Source organism: Epinephelus moara, chromosome 19, assembly GCF_006386435.1.
Source record: "Epinephelus moara isolate mb chromosome 19, YSFRI_EMoa_1.0, whole genome shotgun sequence".
Taxonomy (NCBI): Eukaryota; Metazoa; Chordata; class Actinopteri; order Perciformes; family Serranidae; genus Epinephelus; species Epinephelus moara.
This window is the reverse complement of record NC_065524.1, coordinates 12,466,933-12,493,131: the sequence shown is the minus strand read 5'-3', so window position 1 is coordinate 12,493,131 and position 26,199 is coordinate 12,466,933. Positions and strand designations below refer to the sequence as shown.

The 26,199-nt window shown below is 40.3% G+C and overlaps 2 protein-coding genes across 4 annotated transcripts in view; both read left to right on the top strand.

Moving 5' to 3' along the window:
- Window positions 1-591: 591 nt before the first annotated feature.
- Window positions 592-17,103, top strand: pik3ap1 (phosphoinositide-3-kinase adaptor protein 1). Its single transcript, XM_050071865.1, has 17 exons — window positions 592-777; window positions 1,610-2,035; window positions 2,916-3,160; window positions 3,372-3,516; window positions 3,619-3,761; window positions 3,849-3,981; window positions 4,256-4,452; window positions 4,580-4,757; window positions 4,846-4,908; window positions 5,709-5,963; window positions 6,070-6,126; window positions 7,364-7,557; window positions 7,659-7,731; window positions 7,937-8,104; window positions 12,976-13,046; window positions 14,169-14,269; window positions 16,275-17,103. Exons 1-17 carry the CDS (start codon window positions 747-749, stop codon window positions 16,387-16,389), a joined length of 2,595 nt encoding a protein of 864 aa, XP_049927822.1. The 5' UTR covers window positions 592-746; the 3' UTR covers window positions 16,390-17,103.
- Window positions 17,104-20,168: 3,065 nt separating this feature from the next.
- LOC126406258 (sorbin and SH3 domain-containing protein 1) overlaps window positions 20,169-26,199 on the top strand; it is a 48,952-nt gene continuing 42,921 nt past the window's right edge. The window contains exon 1 of one of the 3 annotated variants that reach the window (XM_050070390.1): window positions 20,169-20,329. The gene's annotated coding sequence lies outside the window, so the exon portion shown is untranslated. The remainder of the gene's footprint in view (window positions 20,330-26,199) is intronic. The other 2 variants (XM_050070392.1, XM_050070393.1) reach the window with 2 other exon arrangements.

Genomic DNA, 26,199 nt, shown 5'->3' with positions numbered 1-26,199 from the left:
CCATAAATGTAAAGATATATTAGTTTAACATTAACTTTTACATCAGAACATCTATGGTAGTTTTAAGGTAGGGAGGTAACATGACCACTGTGTTATTGTTTTAAAATAAGAATGTTTTTAAATTTGAGATAGAATCTTATAGTATCTCTGAATATGAAACTCTCCAGACACACTGCACCTTGTTAAGGAAGTGAAAAAACGGAAGAAGCATATGACTCACACAGCAGGTGAACTGTATTTGCGTGTGTGTGTGTGTGTGTGCGCAGTATTTTTTGAGAACAGAGAGCAAAAGTGTATTAAAAGTGCTCCTACATAAAATAGAAGAGGCTTTGTGTTATCTGTTTTCTGTGCCAGGGTCTGTGCCTGCCATGTCTCACAATAAACACTAACACTTCGTTCTTTTTATTTCTTAAATTTTTCTTTATAATTCTTACATTTTTGTCCTGCATAATCTACTATCTGAAAATGACTAATAAAAAACTTCCATGGGCAAGTGTAATCGCAGACATGTTGCACGACATGACACCACTGTGCTGCAGTTTCTCACTTCTTCAACTGTTTCAGGAAGTGGGGCAGTGTTACCAAAATCAGGAAACTAAGCGTTGCTATTAATACAACTGAGCAAAGGGCTATAGCTGAACGCTTATAGTCTCAGTTGAAGAGCAAAGGAGCTTGAGTAAAGGACATATTTGGACAAAGGATGCTTCTTGTGGGGTGATTTTGTGCACTTTTGAGGCTTCACAACCATGGAAGAACCCGTGTCAAGGATTAAATCAGGTAAATACGACATATTTTCTGTAAATTTATTTTTAGTTGGTTGAAAATGGTGAAAAAAACCTAAAGACGGATTTTTTTAACACAATATTGATAACTCTCTTAAAATGTTTTATCCTTTCTTTTGAAATATGTTTATTTAATTAGATTTTATTTAACAAAGCTTTGATTGACAATTCTCTGTGAGTTTATAAGAAAGAGGAAGCCAGCATCTTAGCCTTCCTGTACGGTTAAATATATATAGGTTATTTTAGAATTTCCCACACGTCTTAAGTCAAATCATGTTATCGGTCCATTAAGAAACAGATGGCAAGTCTCTCTGCCCCGTCATCGGGGGGAACTGTGATGAAGGTGAAATAGTCAGGTTGGATTTCTTTCCCAGTTAGCGTGTACAGAGGTGAACTTGACCTGATTAAACACTGTAATGAGTCAAACAAAATTACTCTGACCAGTGTTGACACAGTGCAATGTTTGCACAACTCCTTGTTGGCTCTGCACTGAAATATCAAACAAATCGGACATTCATTCTCTAACCACAGTCACCTTGACTTTTCACAGCCGGACAGCTGGTATGTTGTGGAGCATTTCCACGACAAACATTACCTGCTGCAACATGGAGAGCAACACATAATATGACCAGTGTCATGTCATTAGCGTAATGTTTGAGCTGATTACAGTGTTGTGAATCATTTCACGTGGTCAGGCTGAATCAGCAGTTTTTAAGGAACTAATGATCAAAAGTTTCCAATTTGACATTTCAGTAGGGCAGTTCTGAGACTGTTTGAATGCATGCACTGTATGTAATAATCACACTGTAATATGCTTGTCATTTCAGGAAAATCTGATTCACTTTCAGCACCTGAGCTGTTAATTCTGCACACGACTGAGGCACAGGAATGGGCGACATATTTGCAGCAGATCTTGAAATCCTCCAGAAAATTCCGCAAAAGGTCTATTTTGCTGTACGCAGTCGACCCAGCTGATCAGCACCACGGATACGACTTTGAATGTTTCCAAAGCTGCAAGTGCGTTGTGCTGCTCATCACAGGAGCACTCCTGGACATGCTGTATGGCTATGAGCTGGAGGGAGCACTTCAGAGACTCCTTTATCCTCCACATAGAGTGGTGGCGCTGCTGTGTGGTGTGCCAGAGGATGAAGTACCGGCGGACTGCTTCGAAGACTGGCCCAGTTGGAGAAAACTCTATGCTGAGGACGAGCCAGCTCTTTACATCTCCACCATTCTGGAGTCCATCGCTGACAGTATGCAAAACCTATCACATTGAATTAATTCTTCTTTCCCAAAGCTCAACAGCTTACAACTATTTAAAATTCTGATAAGCTTCTTAGAGGCTCAAAGAGCAAACAAAATCTATAAAAGAGACAGATCACCTAAATTACATAAACACATATTATGGTATCTCACTTACCCATTTGCAGATTTATGTAGTAAAGGTGTGAGATATCGAACTCTGCTCCACTGCAACGAAAGTAAATCAAATTTCATGCCATATCTGGTGGTCAAGATTGGACAAGAAATGTTTATTTATCTTGCCTTTCTGGAAACAATGATCTGGTTAATAAGATTAATCCACAGAACTAGCAGTTTTCCCTTGATCTGCAGGTGTAATGGGGAAAACTGCGTTAACTTTTAGCCCTTTAGCCCTTTCTGAATAATTGAGGGCTGAATAAAAACACGTTTAAGCTACGCAGAAAATGTAGGTGACCATAGAACATAGATATCTAATAATAACTAGATAGCAAACCCCAAGCTGTCGCCTGTTCAGTCTAACTGCTTGCCTGGTGCATACGCCAAAAAGAGTTTCTAGTTTCTTGGTTTACCTCCGCATTATGCAGACACTGAATATGCAAGTTCCTGCTCAGCTCATGAACTTTACATTGTGATAATGTCATACATTTTTTAAATCTCTTTTCTCTGCTCAGTAAAGTTTTTACAAATATTAGACCTCCGTGGATCAAAAATTCAGAATAGAAAGAGTCATAACTGACCTTGTTTGCAGTTTGAGGTGTCATGTCAACAGTTTTACAGACGTCACTTTTATAATGGTGGTCTATGGGGAAAATGCTTTTTAGTGCTTTTTAATTTCCTTGTTTTTTTTTGTTTTTTTGTTTTAATTTAAAGGCAGACAAGTTGAAGCTGAACGTGAGAGTGAAGCTGTAGCAGCAGCAGAGTTTCAGGTCACAGCAGCCTCTCCAACTGAAAATCCGACCACTGATAATACAGAGGAAGTGGAGTCAGAACAGCAACAAGAAACTGTCCTGAAGGGTGAAGAGTCAGTGAGCACAGGGAATTCAACGATTGGGGAACTTAGTTCACCCACGCAGCTCACCTGTCTTACCGTTCAACCAAACAGAGTTCTGTGCGGGGTAAGACTGAAGTAATAACATCATAAAAACATCAGTGATAATATAAGTATGAATCAGAGCTTATGTAGCGAGTGTGTTAACAAACAGTAATTCCCACTTTTTCTTAACTTATTGTGTGTGAGAATTAATTAAATGCAGAAATATTTATCATGTCCTAGTTAAAAATAATTACTGCAAAGCTATATTAATTCTGTTTTCCCTTTTTTTAAAGGATCGTGAGAAACTTTTTATCATTTTCACGCATAAAGTAGATGATGGGTCAGTACCTCAGGTGGAGTTTTCACCTGAAAATGGAGCTGCAAAAAGGGTCCCAGGGACAGTGGAGAATGAATACACTATAAGTGTTGCTGCACCGGGTAAGTATCCCCAGGAAATCATGTGACCACAAACTTTTTTCAGCGTTGATGGCAAGATCTTGAAAACTTATATCACTATGTTTTCTGTATTTTTTCCCCTAGATATGCCTGCTGGAGTGGTTTCACTCACCATGTACACTGACCAGTCCTGTGTCAGCCTGAGTCCTGTTACATATTATACAAATATGCAAGAAGTCAGTCGCTGTCTTGAAAATGCTACTGATCCCGTTAACTTCATCTGCCAGGCAAGACAATATGTCTTATAGTAAACAGTGCTGTTTTTGCCAATGTTAGTAGCTCTCAAGTTTATGTAAGTTATTTTGTACTTTCAGGCCTTCAACTTGACGTCCAATGCAAAAGAATCTCTGGACAAAATGCTAACTGACTCGCTAAAATCCAGGATGCCTGCCACTAGCCTTCAGCTGTTTGGAATCAGACAGATTGAAGAAGACAATATGGCGACATGTGAGTACAAAACTCTGATTTCTTGTTCTGTTAATTGCCAAAGCTGATGTATTTGGGGTCATTCAACAAATAATTTCTCAAAGTTGGGGGCAGATGTGCTGTTGTTGCAGATGTATCCTGAGAACATATCTGGAAGTATTTGAAAGCATAATTATCCAGATCTGCAAAGCCTGTTTGTTCTATTACGATGAAACCTCAGAGAGTGCAAACAGCTTTTATGAGTCAATACACAGTCATTCAAATGGTTTTATCTGATTTGCTTTTTGTCCTTCAGATCAGCGTGACGAGGAGCTTCCCACGCTGCTTCACTTTGCTGCTAAGTACGGCCTGAAGAAGCTGACCACCATTCTCCTTCAGTGTCCCGGGGCTCTGCAGGCTTACAGCGTGATGAACAAGTCTGGAGACTACCCAAACACGCTCGCGGAGAAGAGTGGCTTCTCTGACCTCAGACAGTTCATGGATGAATTTGTTGTAAGTCCAGTGGTGAACTTATTTTTATGTAGTATCCAACAAAGTGTTGGATAATTTCTTCTGACAGTCAGGTTCTTGGATCTTTTTACTCATTGTCTGCCTCTCTGTTGTGTTCAAACAAATTTAGGAGACAGCAGACATGCTCAAGTGTCACATTGAGGACTCAATCAACACAGAGGAGGGAGGAGAGGTGTATGAGTCGATGTCAGCTGCCTCTCAAGATATCATGATGAAGTACTCAGGTTGCTCAGAGGACATATATGAGTCAATGCTTGGGATTAATCCAGAATGTGCAGAGGACCTATGTAAGACTAACATGTGTTTGTTTTTTTAGACTAAATGTGTGGTTAAACTGTTGCTGATACTGATGATGCTTTTTGTTGTTGTTTTCAGATGAGGTGATGACTGCAGTAGATGAGAACCCAGAGGAAGCTATGCTTAGGAAGTTCTTCCAAGGTACACATTTTAATAACAATGATCTTAAAGGTCCAGTGTGTAGACTTAAAAGGAAACAGAGGGGTTCAGTGGCATCTTGTGGTGAGGATTGTAGATTCCAACCAGCCGAAACTTCACCCGGCAAGAATTCTCAGTCCCTTCCTCTCCAAAACAAACAGACTCTGTGATTAGAACTGGTAAGAAGACTGAATAAAGCAGTTTAATGTTACAAATCAGGGTTTGTCCTAAGCTGTTCAGCACGTGGCAGATTGGCCGCTAGACCAGCACCTCAGACCTCAACTTTTTCTCTGCTATCTCTGATAACTGAGGTTTTTACCAAACTATCTGGAGCTGAATTATCCACTGAGCTCTCTTCCTCTCCAAAACAAACAGACCTGGTGATTTAAACTGGTAAAAACACTGAGTGAAACAATTTCATGTTTAAAAATTAGTGTTCTGACACTGCTCATCACAGAGGGGCTGCTTACTACGGTGGCGGACGTGAAACCACAAATGGCCCTATCTAGAGCCAGTTTTTGTGTTTTTTTTCCATTGTGGGCTACTGCTAGTAACATGGCAGGGCAACATGGCAATATCTGTGGACAAGAACCCGCTTCCTATGTAGATATAAATGCCTCGGTAACGAAAACACAGTGATTCTTGATTATACACTGAAGAAAATATCCTTATTATATTATTCTCCATTTTTGCCAATATAACTTCTGAAATCCTACACACTGGACCTTTAAATGGAAACATTTATAATATGGCACATTAAACGTAATATAGTATGGGTAATGCAGTTACATTGTGTCCCTCAGCAAAACCACATGCCAGTGTAGACGTGGGCAACAGCGAGTACCTTAAAAATGAGGAAGAGGAAAAAGACAGTCATAATGACTTAGATCAAATTGAAGAAGAGGAGGATCCATACGATATCTTCCCAGAGGATATCTATGATACTGTGGATGCAAATGGCACATATAACCCGAGAATCCTGAACCGTCCACCAGCCCCCATCCCCAGACCTGAGCCTGAGTCTGAACCTGAAAAGCCTATGACCTACATCTCTAGAGGTAATACGCTCTTGTCTCTTTTTCTTTCACCAAATATTCTCTCTACACATCAAATTTAATAAAATTTCTCTCCAGACAAAAATAGATAACACAATATTTTTGACAGTATTTTCAGATAAAGGTACGTCGCAGAATAAAACAATGGAAATGGGATATCCTGCAGGTAAAGCACATTTTAAATAATTGAAAATAGCACTGACAATCTTTTTTTCAAGTCTGTTTTTAATCAGTTACATTTTAAGTTGATTTGACCACCGTAAAACTGTTGATAATGTCACTGGTTGTGTTCAGCCTCATTGTGGATGGAGCCAAACATGTATATTTTTTTGTTTTGTAAAATATTGAAAAGGCAAATTGAACAGGCAATTTACTACACTGAAAGTTGTTAATTAAAGAAGGTTGAGTTAATTATGAATTAGGAAAATATTTTGGTGATTTAATCATGTAAACCTCTTTTCAAATTTGCGGAGTGGGTGACATCATGGTTGCTGCGTTTTTTTATACAGTCTTTGGTATGGGGACAGTGAGAGTGGCCTGTAAAAAAAAAAAAAGATGCATAACTTCCAAATGGATTCACAGACTTGCACAAGATTTTGTGGAAAGATTTGTCATGAGCCAAAGGATAGCTGATAGCCAATGGGGAGGGCACAGTGGGTTATGAGCCCATAACAACTTCTAAACAGATTCACATTACATAACCAAACTCGAAAGAAAGACACACACATACAGAGATACACATACACACACCATTTTGCCATGCCCTCTTTCATAACTCATGCACTGGTTGTTGTAGGGAGGCATCAGTGGACTAGTGACAAATGTTAGTGTGTGTGTGTGTGTGTGTGTGTGTGTGTGTGTGTGTGTGTGTGTGTGTGTGTGTGTGTGAATACATCAACATGTGGATCCATGCTTGTGTGTGACTATTGCAAATTCATGCTTGTTGATTGCGTGTGGGCCTATTAGCATAACCACCTCGTTTTTTTGTAGACAGTGAATGAAAATACAATTTGCTGTTCACATTTCTTGTGCAACTGTAAGAGAGGAGATAGGCGATATGAACACTATTTTTGAGAAATGTCAGTCAGGGGGAATTACCCTTTCGGTTCGAAGTTTTAACTGGTTTCACAAGCCCCTATACAATATACTGTGCTTATTATGGCAGGCTGGTTAGGCAGGTTTTTGTTATTTCAATATTCCAGTTTGTTAACTTGTACCCAGAGACACTACAGACCTGATCAAAATGCTGTGCTTCACACATCAGTGCCTCTTTGACTCTGACTTTTACTTTCACTTCATATTTTCTGCTATTCATGGGCATGAAATAATGCAGAGTGCAAACATTCACATTTGTTGATAACTCCTCTGTTTTTGTTTAATGTCAACCTTTTCCACCCATTCAGCTCGGCCTGCGGTGGATGCCCCCTCTTCTGTTTATGACCCTTATGCTGGGATGAAGACACCTGGACAGAGGCAGCTCATATCTCTGCAGGAGAGGGTGAAAGTGGGGGAAATTACTGTGGATGAGGCCGTCCAGGAGTTCAAGGCCTGGCAATTTGACCATGAACGGAGGTCTAGCTCCATACGCTATCAGCAGGTACATCTACTCTACAAACTTTATGGTCTGTCAGGTGCTGAGTAGTGCTCAATAAATAGATCTAACATGTGTTGTGTGTGCTTTTTTTCTTTTTTCTTAAGGAAAATCTGAAGAAATTACGAGACAGCATCACCAGACGTCACAAAGAGAGAGAAAAGTCCGGAAAGGACCTTGGTATAATAATTATTTTTTAATATTTATTATATTTATTATGAATGAAATGGCTCTAATGCGGCTGTAATATTTATCTACACAATGAACTGACTTTAAGTGTGTTTTGCAGTTATTCGATGATTAATTCATGGGAAGTGCAAATCAAAAAAAAACATCCTGTTGTTATAAAAAGTGCTAATATTTGATGTGATCTCTCCCCTCTTAGATTACGAGATATCTGCTCCGCTGCAGAGGAGCTTGGGCTGGGGTTCCGGTGTGACATTAGAGTGTGCTGTGTATGAGCCAGCACCCAGAATGGTGGCACCACCTCCCCCAGCGACTCAGGTTATCCAGAGAGGCAGCTGGAAAACAGGCAGCACGTCCAGCACATCCAGTGAGTCCTAATGCTTCTTTATTTGTTTGTTCTGCAACACCGTGGCTCAGTGGTCAGAACCACAGACTGTATAAAAATAATGGATTAGCCACAGTGATGTCAGCCATTGGTTTGTAGACTCCTCTAAGGACTGCTTTGACATGGTTTGGCATTTTGCCATCTTGGATTTTTGGAGTCAAAACTGATCATGTTTGGAGAATAGGGTGGAGCCCAAGAACACTATCTGTTGACAGCCTGTCATTTAAAGCGATCCCACCCTTCATTATACATAACTTTAAGCTGTAAAGTATACTATGCAGAATTGTCGGTTGTTCACCAGCGAAAGTGAAGATAAAAGCCAACCCCACTTTCACTCTTGTTTGGCGTTTCACCTTGCAATATTTGCATTTTTTATTTGCTGTGTCTCTTTGATGCATGCTGCTTCAGTCTGGCACCTGGTTGCTACTTTTTTTATAAAGCCCCAACCTCACCTGTGCGCTGTGGGGCGCCCACAAACATCCTGAGCACAGAGAAAAGGAGAAAATACAGGCGAGAAGATTCTCTACAGAAAAATACACTGCTACACACTTCTAATGGGTCATAAGTGATATTAAGAGAGGTTACTTATGTATGAGTTTATACATTGTTTTTAGGAAAATCCTGCACATCCTGTATATCTTTAATAACATTCAAACAGGTGACTGAAAAATTCACCTCCCATACTGTTGTCATGAAAAGGGAAATTAGCTATAGAGACCAAAGCTGGGTTTTTTTTTTGTACCAGGCTGTAAACATGGTCATTTCTGCTGTAAATATGGGCATTGCAACATGGTGGTCTCAAGCCCGGTTCTAGGCAGGCATATATGAGGGGGCAGTCATAAATGTGAAGGGGGCATCATGCTCCAGCACAGTTTTGCCATAGGTAGAGCTGACAAATAAAGGTCACTCACTCACTCACTCACTCACTTGCAGGATGTGGGGACACTGTGTGAGTGCCCTATAGAGGGTGTCAAAGCACCGTGGTCTCAAATGTGCTCGCCGCTTGTTTTGTTGTTGATAACAGTGTTTTCTACATGGAATTTGGTTGTTGTTAGCTGTGTGTCCAACCCCCAACCTAAAGAAATGGACTGCACTTTGTCAGGCCTCTACCCTAAGACCTGTCCAACTTGGGTGTCCCACCTGAAGACTAAGCTCCTGCTGGTATAGCTCTTAGGGTCACTGAGGCACGCAGACCCCCTGACCACAATAAAGTGGCAATCTCTCAGGGAGGAAAACTGAAAAATAAAATAAACAAAAAATAAAATAAAAATTAAGAAAAAATTAAATAAAAATATCCTTCATCCAGGCACAACCAACATCTTAACATTTATCTTATTGGATGGCCTTTAGGCATCTATTCATTCATTCATTCATTCATTCATCTTCTAACCGCTTCATCCTCTTGAGGGTCGCGGGGGGGCTGGAGCCTATCCCAGCTGACATCGGGCGAGAGGCAGGGTACACCCTGGACAGGCCGCCAGACTATCGCAGGGCTGACACATTCACACTCACATTCACACCTATGGACAATTTAGAGTTATCAATTAACCTAGTCCCCAATGTGCATGTCTTTGGACTGTGGGAGGAAGCCGGAGTGCCCGGAGAGAACCCACGCTGACACGGGGAGAACATGCAAACTCCGCACAGAAGGGCTCCCACACCCGGGATCGAACCGGCAACCCTCTTGCTGTGAGGCGACAGTGCTAACCACACCACTGTGCCACCCCCATTAGGCATCTAGACATATGAAATAAATTTGAACCTAATAATTACAATAACCTCACTATAGCCAGTATTTACAAAAATAACCAAAACCAAACTAACAGAACTAACAAACACAACAGATATAGGCTAGAGCAGAACATTTTATATTTTTTTGTTTTGTTTTGTTTTGTTTTGGGGTTTTTTGTCATTTTTTTGTTTTGTTTTTTGTTAGCAATTTAATAGATTTCTCTTCACTCCACTCTCCTTTGAGCTGCTGAAAGCTGCAGGACTGAAAAGTTAATAAAAGCTTTGTAAAAATCGCTGTGATTATCAAAAAAACAGCATGCAGAACTAGAGGCTGGGTGGGGCTTTATGTAGGGGTCTGGCACACACAGGGCATTTGTCCTCAGCATGTGACATGCAGCAGGCACTCATCTCTCGCTGTGCTTGTGTGATTAAAGAAACGTTCGCACTGACAGGCTCACTCTCTATGCTCACACTGCTATATTTACTTTTGTTTTTTGTTGTTAACTATATATTAAGTATCTCACGACACGAGACGCTTCACTTTACTGCTGCATTCTGCCTCACTGAGACTGAGAAACCTGACGCCGATGCATCATTTGCATACTAAATAGTGATTGGGTGTTTACTGGGGAGAGGGTCTTTGCAGACAGTAGATCACACACAGCCGGCACAAAGCACGGCGTGGAGTGGAGACAGATGAGAAAACTTTTCTGTTTTGTGATTTTTTTCGGCGGATTTGATTTGAGGGGGCAAGACATTTGTTTAAGGGGGCATTTCCCCCTCTTGCCCCTGCGTAGAACCGGCCTCAGGTGGTCTATGGGGACTGACTCGTTTTTGAGGTCAGCCTCAAGTGGCCATTAAGGGAACTGCAGTTTTGGCACATAGCTTCATTTTTCAGCCCTTGAGGTTGCTGTTTGCTCAGATATGTAACTAAACAAGACCAAAGTGCAGTTTCTCAGTTCTTGCACTTTCTTCTTGTGTTTGCATAGCTTTCGCTTCACTTTCCAATTACATACCTGTCAGGAGCAATGTTGAATAAACTACTTTGAGTGATTGTTGTTTTGTGATGGACTGGTGACTTGCTATTGGTGTCTGCACCTGCTTGCTTGTTTGAGTCTCCACATGACGCAGGCAAGCAGGAAGAGAAAATAGCTGTTTATTACGCACTTCATAATTTTATGTGTCCCTTTGGTTTGTCTTAAAAAAAAAGTGAGGAGATAGAGCAGAATTAGTGACTAAGGACTCCCTGAATCCCAGTTCTGATCATCAGTCAATCCTTTCTATACATCACTCTCAGGTTGTTGCTAAATGAACTCAGAAGGGATGCTCAGGACTTACATAGTGGCACTTGGAGGCAGCAGTGATATTTGAGGCACCAACATGTGAAACTGTTGAAACTTTTTATAAAAAAGCTTGAAGGTTTTTTTTTTTGTCCTATTTACCCAACTGGGCACCAGTTTGGCAGTGGGAGGTAAAAATGCTTGAAGTTAAATCCAGTGGAATAATCCAAAACTAGATTAAGAAGTGGACTGAACAGACTTAACTCTAGAATGTTTTTTTTCATACCAGCAACTAAAGGGATGTTTGTCAGTAAGCAAATTTCTTCTGACTTCATACTAAATAAGACACTACGTTATTCCTGTGTCCTGCCTACCTTTGTCTAAAAGAAATGGTAATAGTCATGATAATGGTTGCCGTCCCATTACGTGTGAGAGATATGAACGCTTTAGATTTCCTCCCTTACATTTTTAGGTTGAGACCTTTTCTCAGAGCTTTGTTTCACAACACTTAACAAGCCCTAGCTTCCTTATTTTGTTTCTTTACAGTATGACACACAATGTGTCAGGTATTTCTTTTGGTGGCCTGTTCCTGAATGTGGCTGTTGCTCAGTTGCAAGGAAAACATGGATTTCCCAGTAGTGTCTTTAAATTCCTGCTAATCAGAAACTACACCCTCACAACCACTTCTGAAAAAAAGACTTAACACCCTAAACTTGACATACTTACAGATAAATCCTGCTATGACTGCGCCCTTTCGCTATGATGTCTTTCAATCTGTTAACACTCCCTCTATGAATGCGAACGAGATCAAATACGAGAAAATACAGGGAAAACACATCTCTGAGGAGCTTTGGGTAATTAGTCTTGAGGAGATTCACACTTGTTCTGTTTATTCTAGGCATCGTCTCAGATTAAAAGTCATTCACAGACTCAGTTATTCAAAGACAAAATTACACACCTGATTTCTGGAAAACTCTCCAGACAGCAAATCAGCTTCAGTGCTTTGCCCTGTGATAGATGTCAGTGAACTACTTCTATTGGCCCATATAACATTTTGAATGAGTTTCAGATTTCACTTTTACACTTATAGAGAGATATAACAACAATCCTTCAGCTGCCAACCATCCTACAGCTGAGCTAAAAAAGAAAAAGTGTGTTTTAGAGGAAACAGAAAGTTCCCAAAGTCAGATTACTGTTTGACAAACTCAGGTTCTTTGTTAAAGACGGGCCTTGGATAAGATCTGTCAGCCTCTTATCAGAGACATAATTAATCCTTAACAGTCACGGTGTGTTTAAGTTATATTGTTTGTTCTTTCAGGGTTTTTCACGACTACTTTTATGTTTATGTTGTTTTCATATGAGCTGGCTTAGAATAGTATGGGCATGGAACTATTGTTCAGTATGAATTCTTAGTTACTTGTATTTTTTATGAAGGAACTGCTACTTTAATCTCCTGTGCTTTGTATCTTTTTTTTTTCACAAAAGCTTGCTTAAAGCTAAATAAAAATATCAGAAAATTGCATGTAAATATCAGAAGAGCTCCAACACCATGCTTTCAAATGCACTGATAGGTTGCCAGAGTTCGAAGAATTTGCCTCATGATTCTCAAACCCGTGGAATGAGTCCGTCTGTTCTCTGTTTATTCTCACTGTGATCGCTCATACCTCTCCCTGCAGACATGTTGTACACTGTAACATCTTTGTTGCAAGACTCAGACAGATATTTTTATCCACATTTGGTGAAGTGGTCTTACAGCATAATTCACCACAAGCACTAACCTCAGAGAAACATTTGCAATCACGTGTCTTATTTCCGCATTAACCTTGTGTTTCTTCTCACCAGGTACTGAGAGCAACAGACTCAGCACTCACAGCACCTTTAGCTACAGCAGTGGGACAGAGCCTGACTTTGAGGTGAGCTCGAATTAACAACATGAGCATTTGCATTTTCACTGCGTGTGAAAACAACAATCCTCACCTGACACAAACGTAACTCCTTCAGCATCACAAAGTGTTACACTGGACAGTTAGCCCCTCAATGACAGGCTTTTAATGGCTGAATTAGTGTCTATACACCAATGCAAGATCCTGCCCATTGGAAGCAACTTGGGGTTCAGTGTCTAGCTCAAGGGCACTTCTGCCAACCTTGTGATTAAAGGACAGCCCGCTCTTCCTCCTGAGCCACAGCAGCCCCATTTCAAGCAGAAATGTCAAACACTCTCTAGTTAGCTTGTCATTTTTGAAGATTTGCTGCATTTCTGGATGTATATACTGTATAGATCCATAAATGCTTGATATACTGTAGTATTATACTGTTGGTCGGACAAAACAAGTACTTTAAAGATTTTACCTTGCACTTTAGTGAAATTGTAATAACCTTAGATAGACTAAATTATTAATCGATCAATCAAAAATAAAAATTAAAGATTAGATTCAGTAATCAATGCAGGCCTATGGACCTTCATCACACCCTTTTGATATGAATACGGGGTTCCAATAAGAGCATCAAAATTTAAATCTGCAGGAAAAAAACCCATCACCATTCTGATTACAGCCAGTCAAGTGATTTCTGAGAAACCATTGAGCAATACGTGACAAGCTTCAAAGATTTCACAAGAAAGAAAATGTGGGTCTTGCAGTTTGAGTACTTTAACAACTTTTGAAACTTCAAGTAGATTTGTACTTGTAAGTATTTCAGGAACTGAAGAACTGACATAGCCAGTGACTACGGAATAAAACTGAACACTAGACTTTGTCTGCCTCGTGTAGACATGTCATGGATGTTACTAGTGCAGAGGACAGGGTCGAGTGTGCCACAACACAAGAGCGTGAAGTGAAGATTCAATTTGGTTTATGAGTGTGAGTGCGAATGGATGAGTGAGAAGTAAATTGTGAAGCGCTGAAGTTAAAGGCACTATATAAACGGAGCTCATTTACATGAAAAATTACCTAATCTATTTATCAATAATCAAAAAAGGTGTGGATGAAATTTCCATTGATCCAGTAATTTATATATTGTTTTTTTTCTTTCTAAAGGACACAATAGAAAATCTTCCTCCTCCACCACGACCTCCGCGGCCCTCCGATGCTCCTCCCTTTACTTCTCCACCTAGAATTCCTCCACGGGTCCCAGAAAGGTCAGTTTAAAGACCAGTGAATGTGTTTACTGATGTTACAATGCCCAACAGTACAGCACTGAGCAATATGCATGTGACAGAAAAAATATAGAGAGACCAGTATAGAACCTGCAGGCTGCTGTAAGTGACAGTCGTAATAAAAAAAGAAATGTTCACCCACCAGTGATTCACAGCTGTGCATTTCAGCATTTTGGAGGAAGCCAAAGTGAGACAGCGTTGAAGGCGCTAATGTTCATTCTGTGAAAACACATAAATATCTACACAGAGGTGAGAGAGCACATTCTGACAACATTTTAAAATGAAAGCTCAGATCAAAGTGATGCTAAAAGTGGTCTGATTGTTAACTATAACTGCACTGAATTCCTGTAACTTTCAGAAACTCAGCAGTCTGATTATCTTAAATGATAGAAGTCTTATCTTCAAAAACTAATGTGGGTAACATCTCAGTGTGTACCACACCATACCAGGTATAAACTCTGATACACTTCTAGTTTATTCAGTTGTTGAACACATATTTATGGTATTATAGTGTGTTGTATATGTCATCTTTGTTTCTTGTTTATGATGCCATTTGTACGTGAAGAATCTTACTTCTTCGTGAACATTAAGTCTCTAAACTCATCATAACTACTTATGTAATTCTGTGTGTGTGTGTGTGTGTGTGTGTGTGTGTCAGAGAGGGAGATGTTTCATCAGTCTGTTCAGTTGGCATGCAAATACAACAGTAACAGAGTAATATGGCAGTTGCATGTCTGGCTTTTCACATAAGCGTGATGTTGAAATTCCAACAATGCATTAATCATCAGCCAAGTTCAGCAAACTTCGATAGCTTAGTAGTTTTTTCAATTGAGAGATTTAGAATGGACTAAGTAATATTTCAGTGGCACGGTGGTGCAGTGCTAGCATTGTCCCCTCACAGCAAGAACCCTCTTGCTGTGAGGGGACGATGCTAGCCCTGGGGTGGGGGAGCACTTCTGTGTGGAGTTTGCATGTTCTCCCCATGTCAGTGTGGGTTCCCTCCGAGTACTCTGGCTTCCTCTCACAGTCCAAAGACATGCAGGCTAGGCTAACTGGTGACTCTAAATTGCCTTTTGGTGTGAATTTCAGCATGAATGGTTGCCTGTCTTTATGCATCAGCCCTGTGATAGTCTGGTAAACTGTCCAGCACCCTGTTGCACCCCACTTCTTGCCCAGTGTCAGCTGGAATAGGTTCCAGTACCCTCACAACCCCTAACACGATAAGCAGTTACGGATAATGAATGAACAAATAAATAATGTTTCTTAAATAAATGTAGGCATCATAATAATGAATCAACTACATTTGGAGAGAGACAGAGAGAGAGAGAAGTAGTTTATCACTGTTTAAAATTAAATCAAATGAAATGTTAAATGAGATCACGAGAAAAAAACAAACTATATGTTGAATTAGAGCATTGAGTTTGTCCCTGTGTGTGTGTGAGTGTGTGTGAGAGCGAGAAAGAGAATGTGACATAGAGAGGGGAAGTGGAAGGTGAACTAGTGCACACTGTCTCTTTCAGTTATTAATAACTTACTCTGCCTGCTGCTTTGTCACTTAGACATTTGGTGTTTTGACATTTTTCTAGCAAGCATACTCAAACCTGTCGCATCACTACCACTTATAGCGCACAAATTTATAACCTCTTAGGTGCCTGTGGGTCAAACGCACATATTTTGGGTTGGTAAATTATCCCTAGCGTAATAAATTTAATTCCATCTAAATTCTTTTTAGGGTTCCTTATCACATTTTCTGAATTAATTATTACTTTGTGGGCCAGAGGGAAAGCTTTGGCAGGCTGCAAGTTACAATCACTGACCTACACCATGCCAAGAAAGTTTGAGGTGCTGGTGCGTCTGGTGAGACTGCGTGGGTGAACTTGCGAGTTCAACTGAAAGTGATGATTACACAGTTATCCACCCTTTACTGTATGTACTGTTGCTGTTGCATTATAGTCAATGACCTCATGAAACTGTCTGTTTCCCGTAGGGTGCCAGAGAAGATGCATGAGCGCTACATATCCTGCCCGACGCGAGCACTTCCTCAAAGACCCACTCAGAGACACACAGACGCAGCACCTCCTGTACCTCGCCGCCTGCGGTGATTGACACATCGGCTTCTGCTGAATTTAGATTATAAAGTTATAAGTATTTTAATAGAGATGGAGGAGTTAGAAAGACAGTGTAAACAAACAGGATTTTGACAAGATGAATACTCACACAGAGACAGTTTTTTTATTTTGTTTGTTAACCTTTTATTGATTTATGTATCATTGTGTTGGTGTGTGTGTGTGTGGGTCTGTGGGTCTGTGGGTCTGTGATATTCAGTGTTTATGCTATCATATGTTTTATTGTAAAAACGTGTGATGTTTTTCACCTGTAATATTTCTGGAACATTTAGATTTTACTGTCATTGTCGTTAAGTATCCTAACAAGACTTCTTATAGGTTTAGAGTACTTAAGTTCTGTTTGTTATAGGTTTTAAGTGTTGTGTGTTGAAATATCTAAAATGTATTATTATTTGTTACTATGTTATTAGAAATCCTTCCTTTTATTTTCTATGTTCATACTTAATTGTGGGTTGTTTTGCTATTATATTGTACTTATTTTACCTCAGATGATGTCACCATTATACTTTTTGAAGGGCTTACAGTTTGGAGGCAATATTTGTATATCTTTTTTAATAGCGAAGAATTCATTCATGGATGATCAAATGAATGAATGAAAGCCTTTAGAACGTCAGATTTGTTGTACATCAGATTTTATGTAGCTTCTTCTTTTCATAATGAAATATAAAGATAGTTTATTTGTTTGAATGAGTTCTTGTTATTCTGATTGGCTGCTTTGCAACTCCCAGTGGTTTTCTGGTGCAATATGAGATCTGGTCACTGGATGGTGCTCCATATTCTTCGTTTAAAGGTGGGTTTCACTTACATATTTGCCATGTATGTGAACACTTTTCCAAGTTGATTTGATCTCATTGAGCATGCAACAATTTAATGGAATTATATATTACTTCATTGTTATGAATATGAATGAAGTCTGACTGCCCAAACTGTCCCATCTACAGCTCTGGGATGGGAGACACATGTACAAAGTGTGAGGGAGTGTTACCAGCCAGGACTTCTGGTTAAAACTTTCAAAGTAAAGTCTTAACTGATGAACACACAACATTAAAGTGAAAAATATATCTATATTTCCGACGACATTTGTAGTAGCACAGCTACAGGCATGTTTTGTTATTTTATCACTTGCTCTATAGATTTAGGGTTTAAAAAAGTATTCATCTTATTTCTAATTTTATTCCTCACTGATCAGCCAAAACATTAAAACCACTGACAGATGAAGAAAATAACTCTGATCATGTCCCTGACTGCTGGGAAACCTTGGGTCCTGGCATTCATGGAGATGCCACCTGATACACTCAACCCACCCAAGCCCTGCAGTAAATCAAGTACACACCTTCATGGCAACAACACTTTTTGATGGCAGAGGCCCCCCAGCAGAACCACCCACCGTACCACACCTCAAAATCTGCTCAGGAATGACCCGAGGAACGTGACAAAGAGCTCAAGGTATGACCCAGCCTCCAGATTTCCCAGATCCTAATCTGATTGAGCATCTGTGGGACATGCAGTACCAGACTTCACAACCCACAGGACTCAAGGATCGGCCATCAGCACCCCGGTGCCACAGGTAACCCTCAGAGGTCCTGTGTCCATGCCTCCACAGGACCAAAGGTTTCCCTGCAGAACACTGCATTGTAACAAGATGATCAGTTTTATTCACATCCCTCACTAGTAGTTTTAATGTTTTGGCTGATCGGTGTATGTAACAGTTTTCCAGTCAGTAAGAATGTGCTCAAGTTTTTTGTTGTTCTTATTTAATTATTTATGAATAATCCGCTTTAATGCTTTGACTCTTACAGGTGAAAGGTTGAGGCTAGCATATACATTTTACAGATCAGATCTTAATTTGTTAGCTTCTTTGGAAACCAAAATTAGTCACCAAGTGTCTTTCCTGTGACCTGTGTCACACATGCTGTTGCCTGCATCTACCCAAATATGACAAAGGTCATCACAACTCTCAAAAAATTCATTTTCTGGTCTGACAACGGAAACTTTTGAAGCTAGAAAAAAATTCAGTAGCACAGTACTATATTTTGAATCCATTAGTGGGTACATTTTAGTTGTGAGACAGTGAATCATGATGACACGCACTAGATTAAATCAGATCTAATATTAGTCAGGCTCATTTGTAATACTGTAAGCTACATATGGAATCACCATTATAAAGTTTAGGTTATTTGTCAGTGCATCTCTTTTAGAGCTGCAACAATTAATTGATTAGTTGTCAACTATTATATTATTCGCCAACTAATTTGAGAAGTGAGTATCTTTGGGTTGTGGACAAAAGACATGAGGATGTCATCTGGGGCTTTGACACTGATTGACATGTTTCACCATTTTCTCACATTTTATAGACCAAACAACTAATAGATTAAACAAGAAAAATAATTAGAGAGATTAAAGAGAAAGTACACCCATTTTCAAAATCCATACATGTTATTCCCATGGTCTAAGACAGTCCAAAATATTAGTAAAAATGAACAACTCTTCTGCCAAATCCAAAAGCTAGAGTACTAAAACTCAAATTTGTAATGTCATCAAGTATAAAGTCTGGAGCTGCTCCAGAGACAATGAATTGGGGTTTCAGATGACACTTAGTACATTCACATGACATTAGAGAAAATCAATTTATTGTGTTGGTCTGACTAAAACCTTTTAAATACATGTACGTAAACAAGTTTGTCTAACTGAATTTGTGCTAAATTACATTTCTTAAAGTTGGACTAACACACCCAGATAGATGCAGTCAGTCAGTGCAGACTGACTGCATGTATACAGTCAGTCTGACCCAAACTGGCTGAGGCACTCGGCGCATGCTCCACAGTTTCTACCCTGGTCTTTGACCTGAAAGTCAAATAGCATTAAGTGTAAGAGAAGAAGAAGCTGGTAACAACATGGCGAAATCTACATCCGGAGCCATGTATATTTGTACGGATGAAGAGTACAGAGCCATAAAGTTGTCCACCATGGTACCATGTTTGCAGCTAGCTAACCATAGCTAATTTGTTTGTTGATTGTTTGGTCTGTGACGTAATAGGTCAACTGGAAAAAGCTCCAATACTAACAAGCTGATAGGGGGGCACCTATGGTAGTGGAGTCGGACGTACTTCGGTCAGTGAATAGATCCCCCTACCATGCTTGTATACTGACACAATCACAGTAAATGGCCTAGTTGAGTCATAACTGCTCGACTTAACTGTGCATGTAAATGTACTGAATGAGAACACGTAGAGGAATGTTCTGACTATATGGATATATTTTCTGTTTCACAACGGAGAACACTACAATAGAACAAAGCTCATTTTGGATATAAAGAAGGAAAACAAACTGTTGGTTCACAAAGTCAGGCTCCTATTCACTGTCATCTATGGAGCAAGCCCAGACTTTATACCCTATAACATCACAAGTTTGATGTTACTTCTCTGGTTTCTGGCTTTGAGAGAGAGTAGTTTATGTTCACATATACAGTATATTGATTGAACTTTCCCAGGCTATGGAAATAGCATATTGGAATTCTTCATTTTTGGTGGTGTTCCCCTTTAATTGTTGGCTAACATGGTAGTTATGAACTTTCCATTAGGATATAATATGTCAGTGTTGTGTTCATAGCTTGTTCAGCTGGTCAAAAGACATATATATCACTACTATTTTAAGTGAGAACGGTCTAATGTGGCTATAGCTCTAACCTTTATGTCGGTTTTATCATGCAGTGACTGAGTCCAGGCTTTTATTTTGAAGGGACGGCGGCCCAGCCCCCGGTGCTCGGTGGCTGTGTTGTGAGGCGGTGTTGACGCAGCTGAGGCCGGTGAGTGTGAAGCGCTGACAGGACGCTGGAGGAGAGAAGCCGTCGGCGCACGGAGCCCAGTGAAGTGTGTCTGCAGCAGCGAGCATAACACTGGATTACCATCACACAGAGGTAAGCATGTTCCTGCTCAGGACTACTGCTGCATGTCGCTGCTGCCCAGGCTCTTTATTTTTTTCTGGAAATGTATTATTATTCCATGTCTACCTATTTGGGCTACATTGGCACCATAAAAGCTGACTTTGTGATATTATCGTTTGATGCAAAAGCAGCAGCACTTAATGCATTTCTTATTCAGCATTCAGTCATTTAGTGTGAGTTCAGCAGACTTTGTCAAACATAAGTGCTTTTATGAGTGAGTCAATTTTGATTTTGCATCTCAGCAGAGAGGCGCTCTGGCTGTGGGACAGTTACTGCAGTACAGAGTGATCCATACAGTGGGAATGCGACCCGCCATGGGTGCCGCACTCTGGAGCTAAATGCCCAGGAGAAAAGCCAAATACTCAAGTCTGGGAATTAAACGCTCCCCTACTTTACATCATGTTAAATACCATTAACATCATTTATGAAAAACATAGATTAATTCATTCTCTCTGGCGTGGTTGTTTGTGTAAGTTGGCAGGTAGCAGTGAGGCTCATTAGCGGTTGTCATTGTGAGTCATAGGGAGCAGACTACAGGCTACTCCACATGCATACAATAAGGCTGTGACATCAGGACCATGCGCTTAATGGAATGCATCTTATGCGGCATGGAGGTGTCAGAAATAGTTTACTGAATAGTATTTCACTGTCATTTTCATCACAGTGTTGTCAAATGAGACTGCAGCCATTTCGATTGGATGAAAATGCATTGTGAAATTGAATGCAGAACTAGTTTCAGTCCATGAGGTGCATTAGATTCCCACTGCTGCATTCTTAAGTAGTAATAAACAGGTTGTTATTTTATTTTAGAGGAATATTTATGTAGAGTTTCTCATTTTCCACCTCTTATTCCAGTGGTATCTTTGTAAGTATGAACAGCTGACAGCACAGAGATAGTGTGAGTATTCTCTGCAGTTATTGACACAGTGGACTTGAATGTTAAACTTCATGTTCTAGCTGACAAACAGGTCTGCCTGAGACCTCATAATGAACAGCATGTGACATGAACAACTGCCTCGAAGCAGTGTAGTGTAGACCTATACAGACACTTAGGCAATCAAATATACTCACCTCCTGTACATTCTGCAGTTATAAGGATTTTGAAAGTACAGAGCAGCACTGGTTGTTGTCTTAGTTTTGAGCTAAATTGCTGCAGCGGGTAAACTTAAAAACACCAACAATAAAAATCCTCTAAATTCCAGCATATTTAGCATATTTCTGAGTATTTCTGAGTGCAGCATGAACTCTACGTCAGTTTATGGATGCCATTAAATCCCAGTAGAAACAGAAAATGAATAATCGCCCTCATTGCAAAATTTGTGTCTCCGCTGCCAATGAGCCGTGTCTGTTTCCTCTGTAACTCAGCAGATGTATTTGTCTTGTTTGTCTGTGTTTTCATTCATAATTTTACTACAACCATGGTTTCTTTTTTACTCCAAGGGATCTAAGTAACATGACGCTTAACAAGCTTGATAAAATATTAACCCCAACACAAATAATTAATCAAACTGCTTCAAGGACAGAGGCAAAGCAGTCTGGCTGATTTACTTCAAAATCCTGCTTTCAGATTCAGATTCAGATTCAGATTCAGAATACTTTATTAATCCCCGGGGGGAAATTGTTTTGCTTTGTTATGTGGGCAGCACATTTCAGAATATCACACTCTCTTCTGCTTGTCTTATCATATAGACACTTTTAGTAAAGATAGTGTATCGAGGCAGTGTTTACTCAAGAAGAACAGGACCTCCATTAGCTACATGTTAAAGGACTGCGTGTGTGTTTGATCAAGCCTCAAAGAGTTATTGTTATGATTGTAAGTGCTATGCACTGAGTGAAACAATATTTGTATTCTCTCTGAAGGCACAGCTTGTGTCCACTCTGTTCATTGCTACTGCTGAGTGTTGACTCAGTAGTAGTTCAGCAGCGTATGAAGCGGACTCCTGGTTGACAACATGTCAGCAGAGGAGTTGTAGATACTTAAACAGAGAAGGTGGTGGGTTTGGGTGTGTAAATGGAACTCACATGTTAGCCAGAGGCTCAGCCGTGAGCCATTTGTCCAATCAGTCACTCAAAGAGCAGCCAAACCCCTATGACCTTTCACACATACTGTTGTGCAATTGAAGTTAAATATGAACTATGTGAAGTAACGTTTTCTTCTTGGGATTGAAGGAATTCAACATATGGGAATATCCAGTGTGGTGCAATGTATTTTTGCAGTAGTTTGTGTTTGTTTATTTTGGATTAACTGGCTTCAGTTTTCCAGGAAGATTTTTTTCTGACATTTTGGGGGTTTACAGGTGTTTTAATATGTGTCAGTGGGATTTCAGAGTGACCAGTATTCAAACAAGATTGGGGCTTGGCACCAGCTTTTATAGGCCACTAACATCTACAGTAGTTCTTACTTTTCAAAGACACAATAAATCAAGGTCAAAGTGTTGCATTTCAGTCTTTTTAGCTTGACAAACAGGAATGATAACCTGTAGTATGTGGACCTGTTGGTATGAACCCAGCACAGTTGTTAATATTTTATGGAGCTTGTTCAGAGTCACGTTACACAGGCCCCCTAGATTTGAGAGGAGCAACCCTCGGGAACATGAATCTCAAAACTGAATTTCAAAGATTTGCCCAACATCAGCTGGCCCCCAGATCGCACGGGCTTGTTTTCCCCAGATGATTTTCATTTGGTTTGGAAATCTGACACAGAATATTAGAAAATATGAACAATATGTTTATTTCAGTTTAATCACCACATGTCATTAGAATTTGTTTGCATTGCTAAATAAATGTGTGTTTTACCTGTTACTTTGAAACATACAACATGAGAGGATATTGTCTTTGTAGTGTGGGCCTGAACCCATGTGTTCAGAATGAGTATAAACTAATTATCAGCCATTATGAATTGCACCTCTGAATATAATGCAAAGTTAAACTGGAAAATAGCAAAATAATGTAATGATATTCTTCTGTTTTTTTTAAGGCATATTTCTTAAAATCAGCCTTATTTATTAGTCAGAGTTCACACATGCCATCTGCTCAGTGAAGCTGGATATTAGCACGACATGGACCAAAGCCCTCGTAGTGACAGTATTTGTAGAAAGCAGTCTTGTCTTTACTGTGAATAACGGATGTCTCTGGACACCAGGTTTCTGTTTTCACTCCATGTTAATGTTACAACCGGTTGCTTAGCAACCCCCTCCTCTCCTCCCCCCTCATCCGCTTTCTCCATCTGCTGCCATTGGCTGAAGTGGATGGTGAAGTGAAGTGTTATGCTTTGGCTTTTCAAGGTCCGTGGCACAAAGAAGCCCCCCCGATCATGGACACATGTAAACAAGGCAGTGAAAAGACAATTTATGCTTCAGTGATGGATTTAAGCCACACTCCTCTCCACCAACACCGCACCTCCACCCTTCTCCCCTGTGTTACATGTCAGCAGCTGATGGAAAACAACAGCATCCTGGCAGTTGTTGGCAGATATTTTAATAAGAACCAGCATGTGTCCTTACTCATCACCACACAGACTACACCAGAATTATCAAGTGACAGTGATGCATAGCAGGTTTATAAATCACTCACTGCAACATGTAATAAACAGTAATGAAAATCTAATATCTGTGCCGCCACCTATGAAGCCAGGCCGTTATTGATGGAGCTGCCTGTTGTGTTTGTGTCTGGGTGTGACGGGATGGGACAAGTCAGACTGGGCAGGCATTCCTGAAATAGACGGGTGATGGGGGCCCGCTGGAGTCCTGCTGCATGCTCATTTCACACGAGGATACCTTCATAGCACTTAAAATTGCTGGATTATCACATCGCTGTTTATATTCACGTTTAGCCGCCATATCCTATGACTCAATTATCAAGTAGTCCTGTCACATAGGCGCTCAGAGAGTTATATTAGGGAACACACTCAGAGCTTCCAATCCACGTCGGAGTCAAAACATCCAGCAGAGATGAGGAAACACTTTCAGCACTCTCTCAGACAATGATTTGAATTGTCATCGCAGCTCACCTAATGTGCGGTACGCCCCATTATCTAAGCCAGGAGGAATCTGTTGTGCACAGCTGAGCTCGTTATCTAGTGATGACATTAAAGGAACATCATGTGTGTCTCTTATTCATACTCCCAAATTAAATGCCAGTATATTATCTCAGGAAATTATCCTTTTATTGCAGTCATTGTGTGATTTATTTCCTGTTATGTCACTTACTGTATCCCAGTTATGATTATTTGCTCATAAGCTTTTCATATTTTTAACTTTTCACTTTGCGCCTATCAAAGTAAACTCTCTAAAAGCCCTCCAACGAGACACCGCAGGGCTACTCGAATATTCAGTTCAATGTTTATCCTCACTCCGGGGCCTGTGATCCAAGCTTTCTCACTCTTGGAGTGTAGCCTGGAGCCCTTGCTGTGAAGATGTATCACCCTGGGTAAACTGTCAGCTTACTGACATTCTTATTACACTGGCTCTAAAAGCCTAGCAGGCACGTTATAAGAAGGCTGGCTCTCTAACACAGCATCTGTAACAGTCTGTGCGGCCAACTGCAGTCCTCCCCAGGACCCTCACACGTGCCAACCAAGTGTTCCCTGTCCCGTGGATCCAGCCATGGTCACGTCCAATAACTGTCAGGGCTTCTCATGGACACGCTGGCAGGCTGCGAGCCTCTCAAAGCGCCGAGGGACACATCTTTCATTGGCTGGTGTGACGGGTGCTTTTGTTTTTTGCCTCAGAAAAGGACATTTTATCCCTAAAGGTCACAAATATCCACAGAATATGTCCTCGAATATGACAGCGATACCTCAGGATCACTGCAAGTCTCTGTGTTACTGTGATATTTCATTAAGTGAGGTTCAAATAATTACGGCATAGAAGCAGCGTTCATATAGACTCAGCTTAAGCTCCATCCATTATCAACATGAATGTGTAATCCTGCTTAGAGGCCTATAATGACTGCAGTGTGTAAGTTACATACATTTCCTTTTATGCTGCAGTTGTTTGAAATGAACTTCAAATAGCTCGGTGGAGGAATGTGTAGAATCCCAGGCTGCTGTCCAGCGTGGAAGCTGTTTATGGAAGAGAGTTGGGAGGGTGGAGGGGTAGGTGGGGGTCTCTTCTCAATTAGGGGGATAAGCTGCTGCTCCGGAGCGGCCCTTTCGAGCCATGTTTGGAGCTGTTTGGTGGGATCCACGCACAGCACTGGATAGCTTCTCTCCTCTCTGCCATTTGTTGACAAAGCAGAAGTCAAACTGCGTTACGTAACAGCCCTTTCTCTTCGTCCATAGTACAGCTGAGCGTGCGATGAGTGCTCTTTTGTGTGACCATAGCTCACTTTTAAGGCTGCCTCTGATTGTCGCACAGAGACCCCTGCGTAAAATACATCATAGTTCAACTTAGTACCACCCCTTCGTTGTTTAGTTTTCACAGAGGGGAGATGGACAGAATCTGGAGCCTGATTCAGATAAATGATTGCCGCTGCTCTGGTCCACTGGACGTAGAACTCATAAAACAGTTCTGGGAAAAATCAATTTTTATTTTAGAAAAAAAAAAGAAAAAAGCACTGTGTCTTTTAGGGTCTGACAAATTTGTTGGAATCCATCCAGTTTGTTTTTCCCACATCTAATAATAAAGACGGTTCACCCTGATCAAAGCTTCATAAAAGCAGCTGTTTTTTAAATGTTTTATTAATTACTGTTATGTAAGAGTTTAACAGTGTTTCTTGTAAATTATTTCTTCAAATTAGGTGACAATCTTTCTACACCCCACTACTGTTGGTCCTCAAAACAACAGATGTATTTCAGTGCTAAGATGTAATGTTTCACTTAAGGCTGAGAAATATTGATAAAA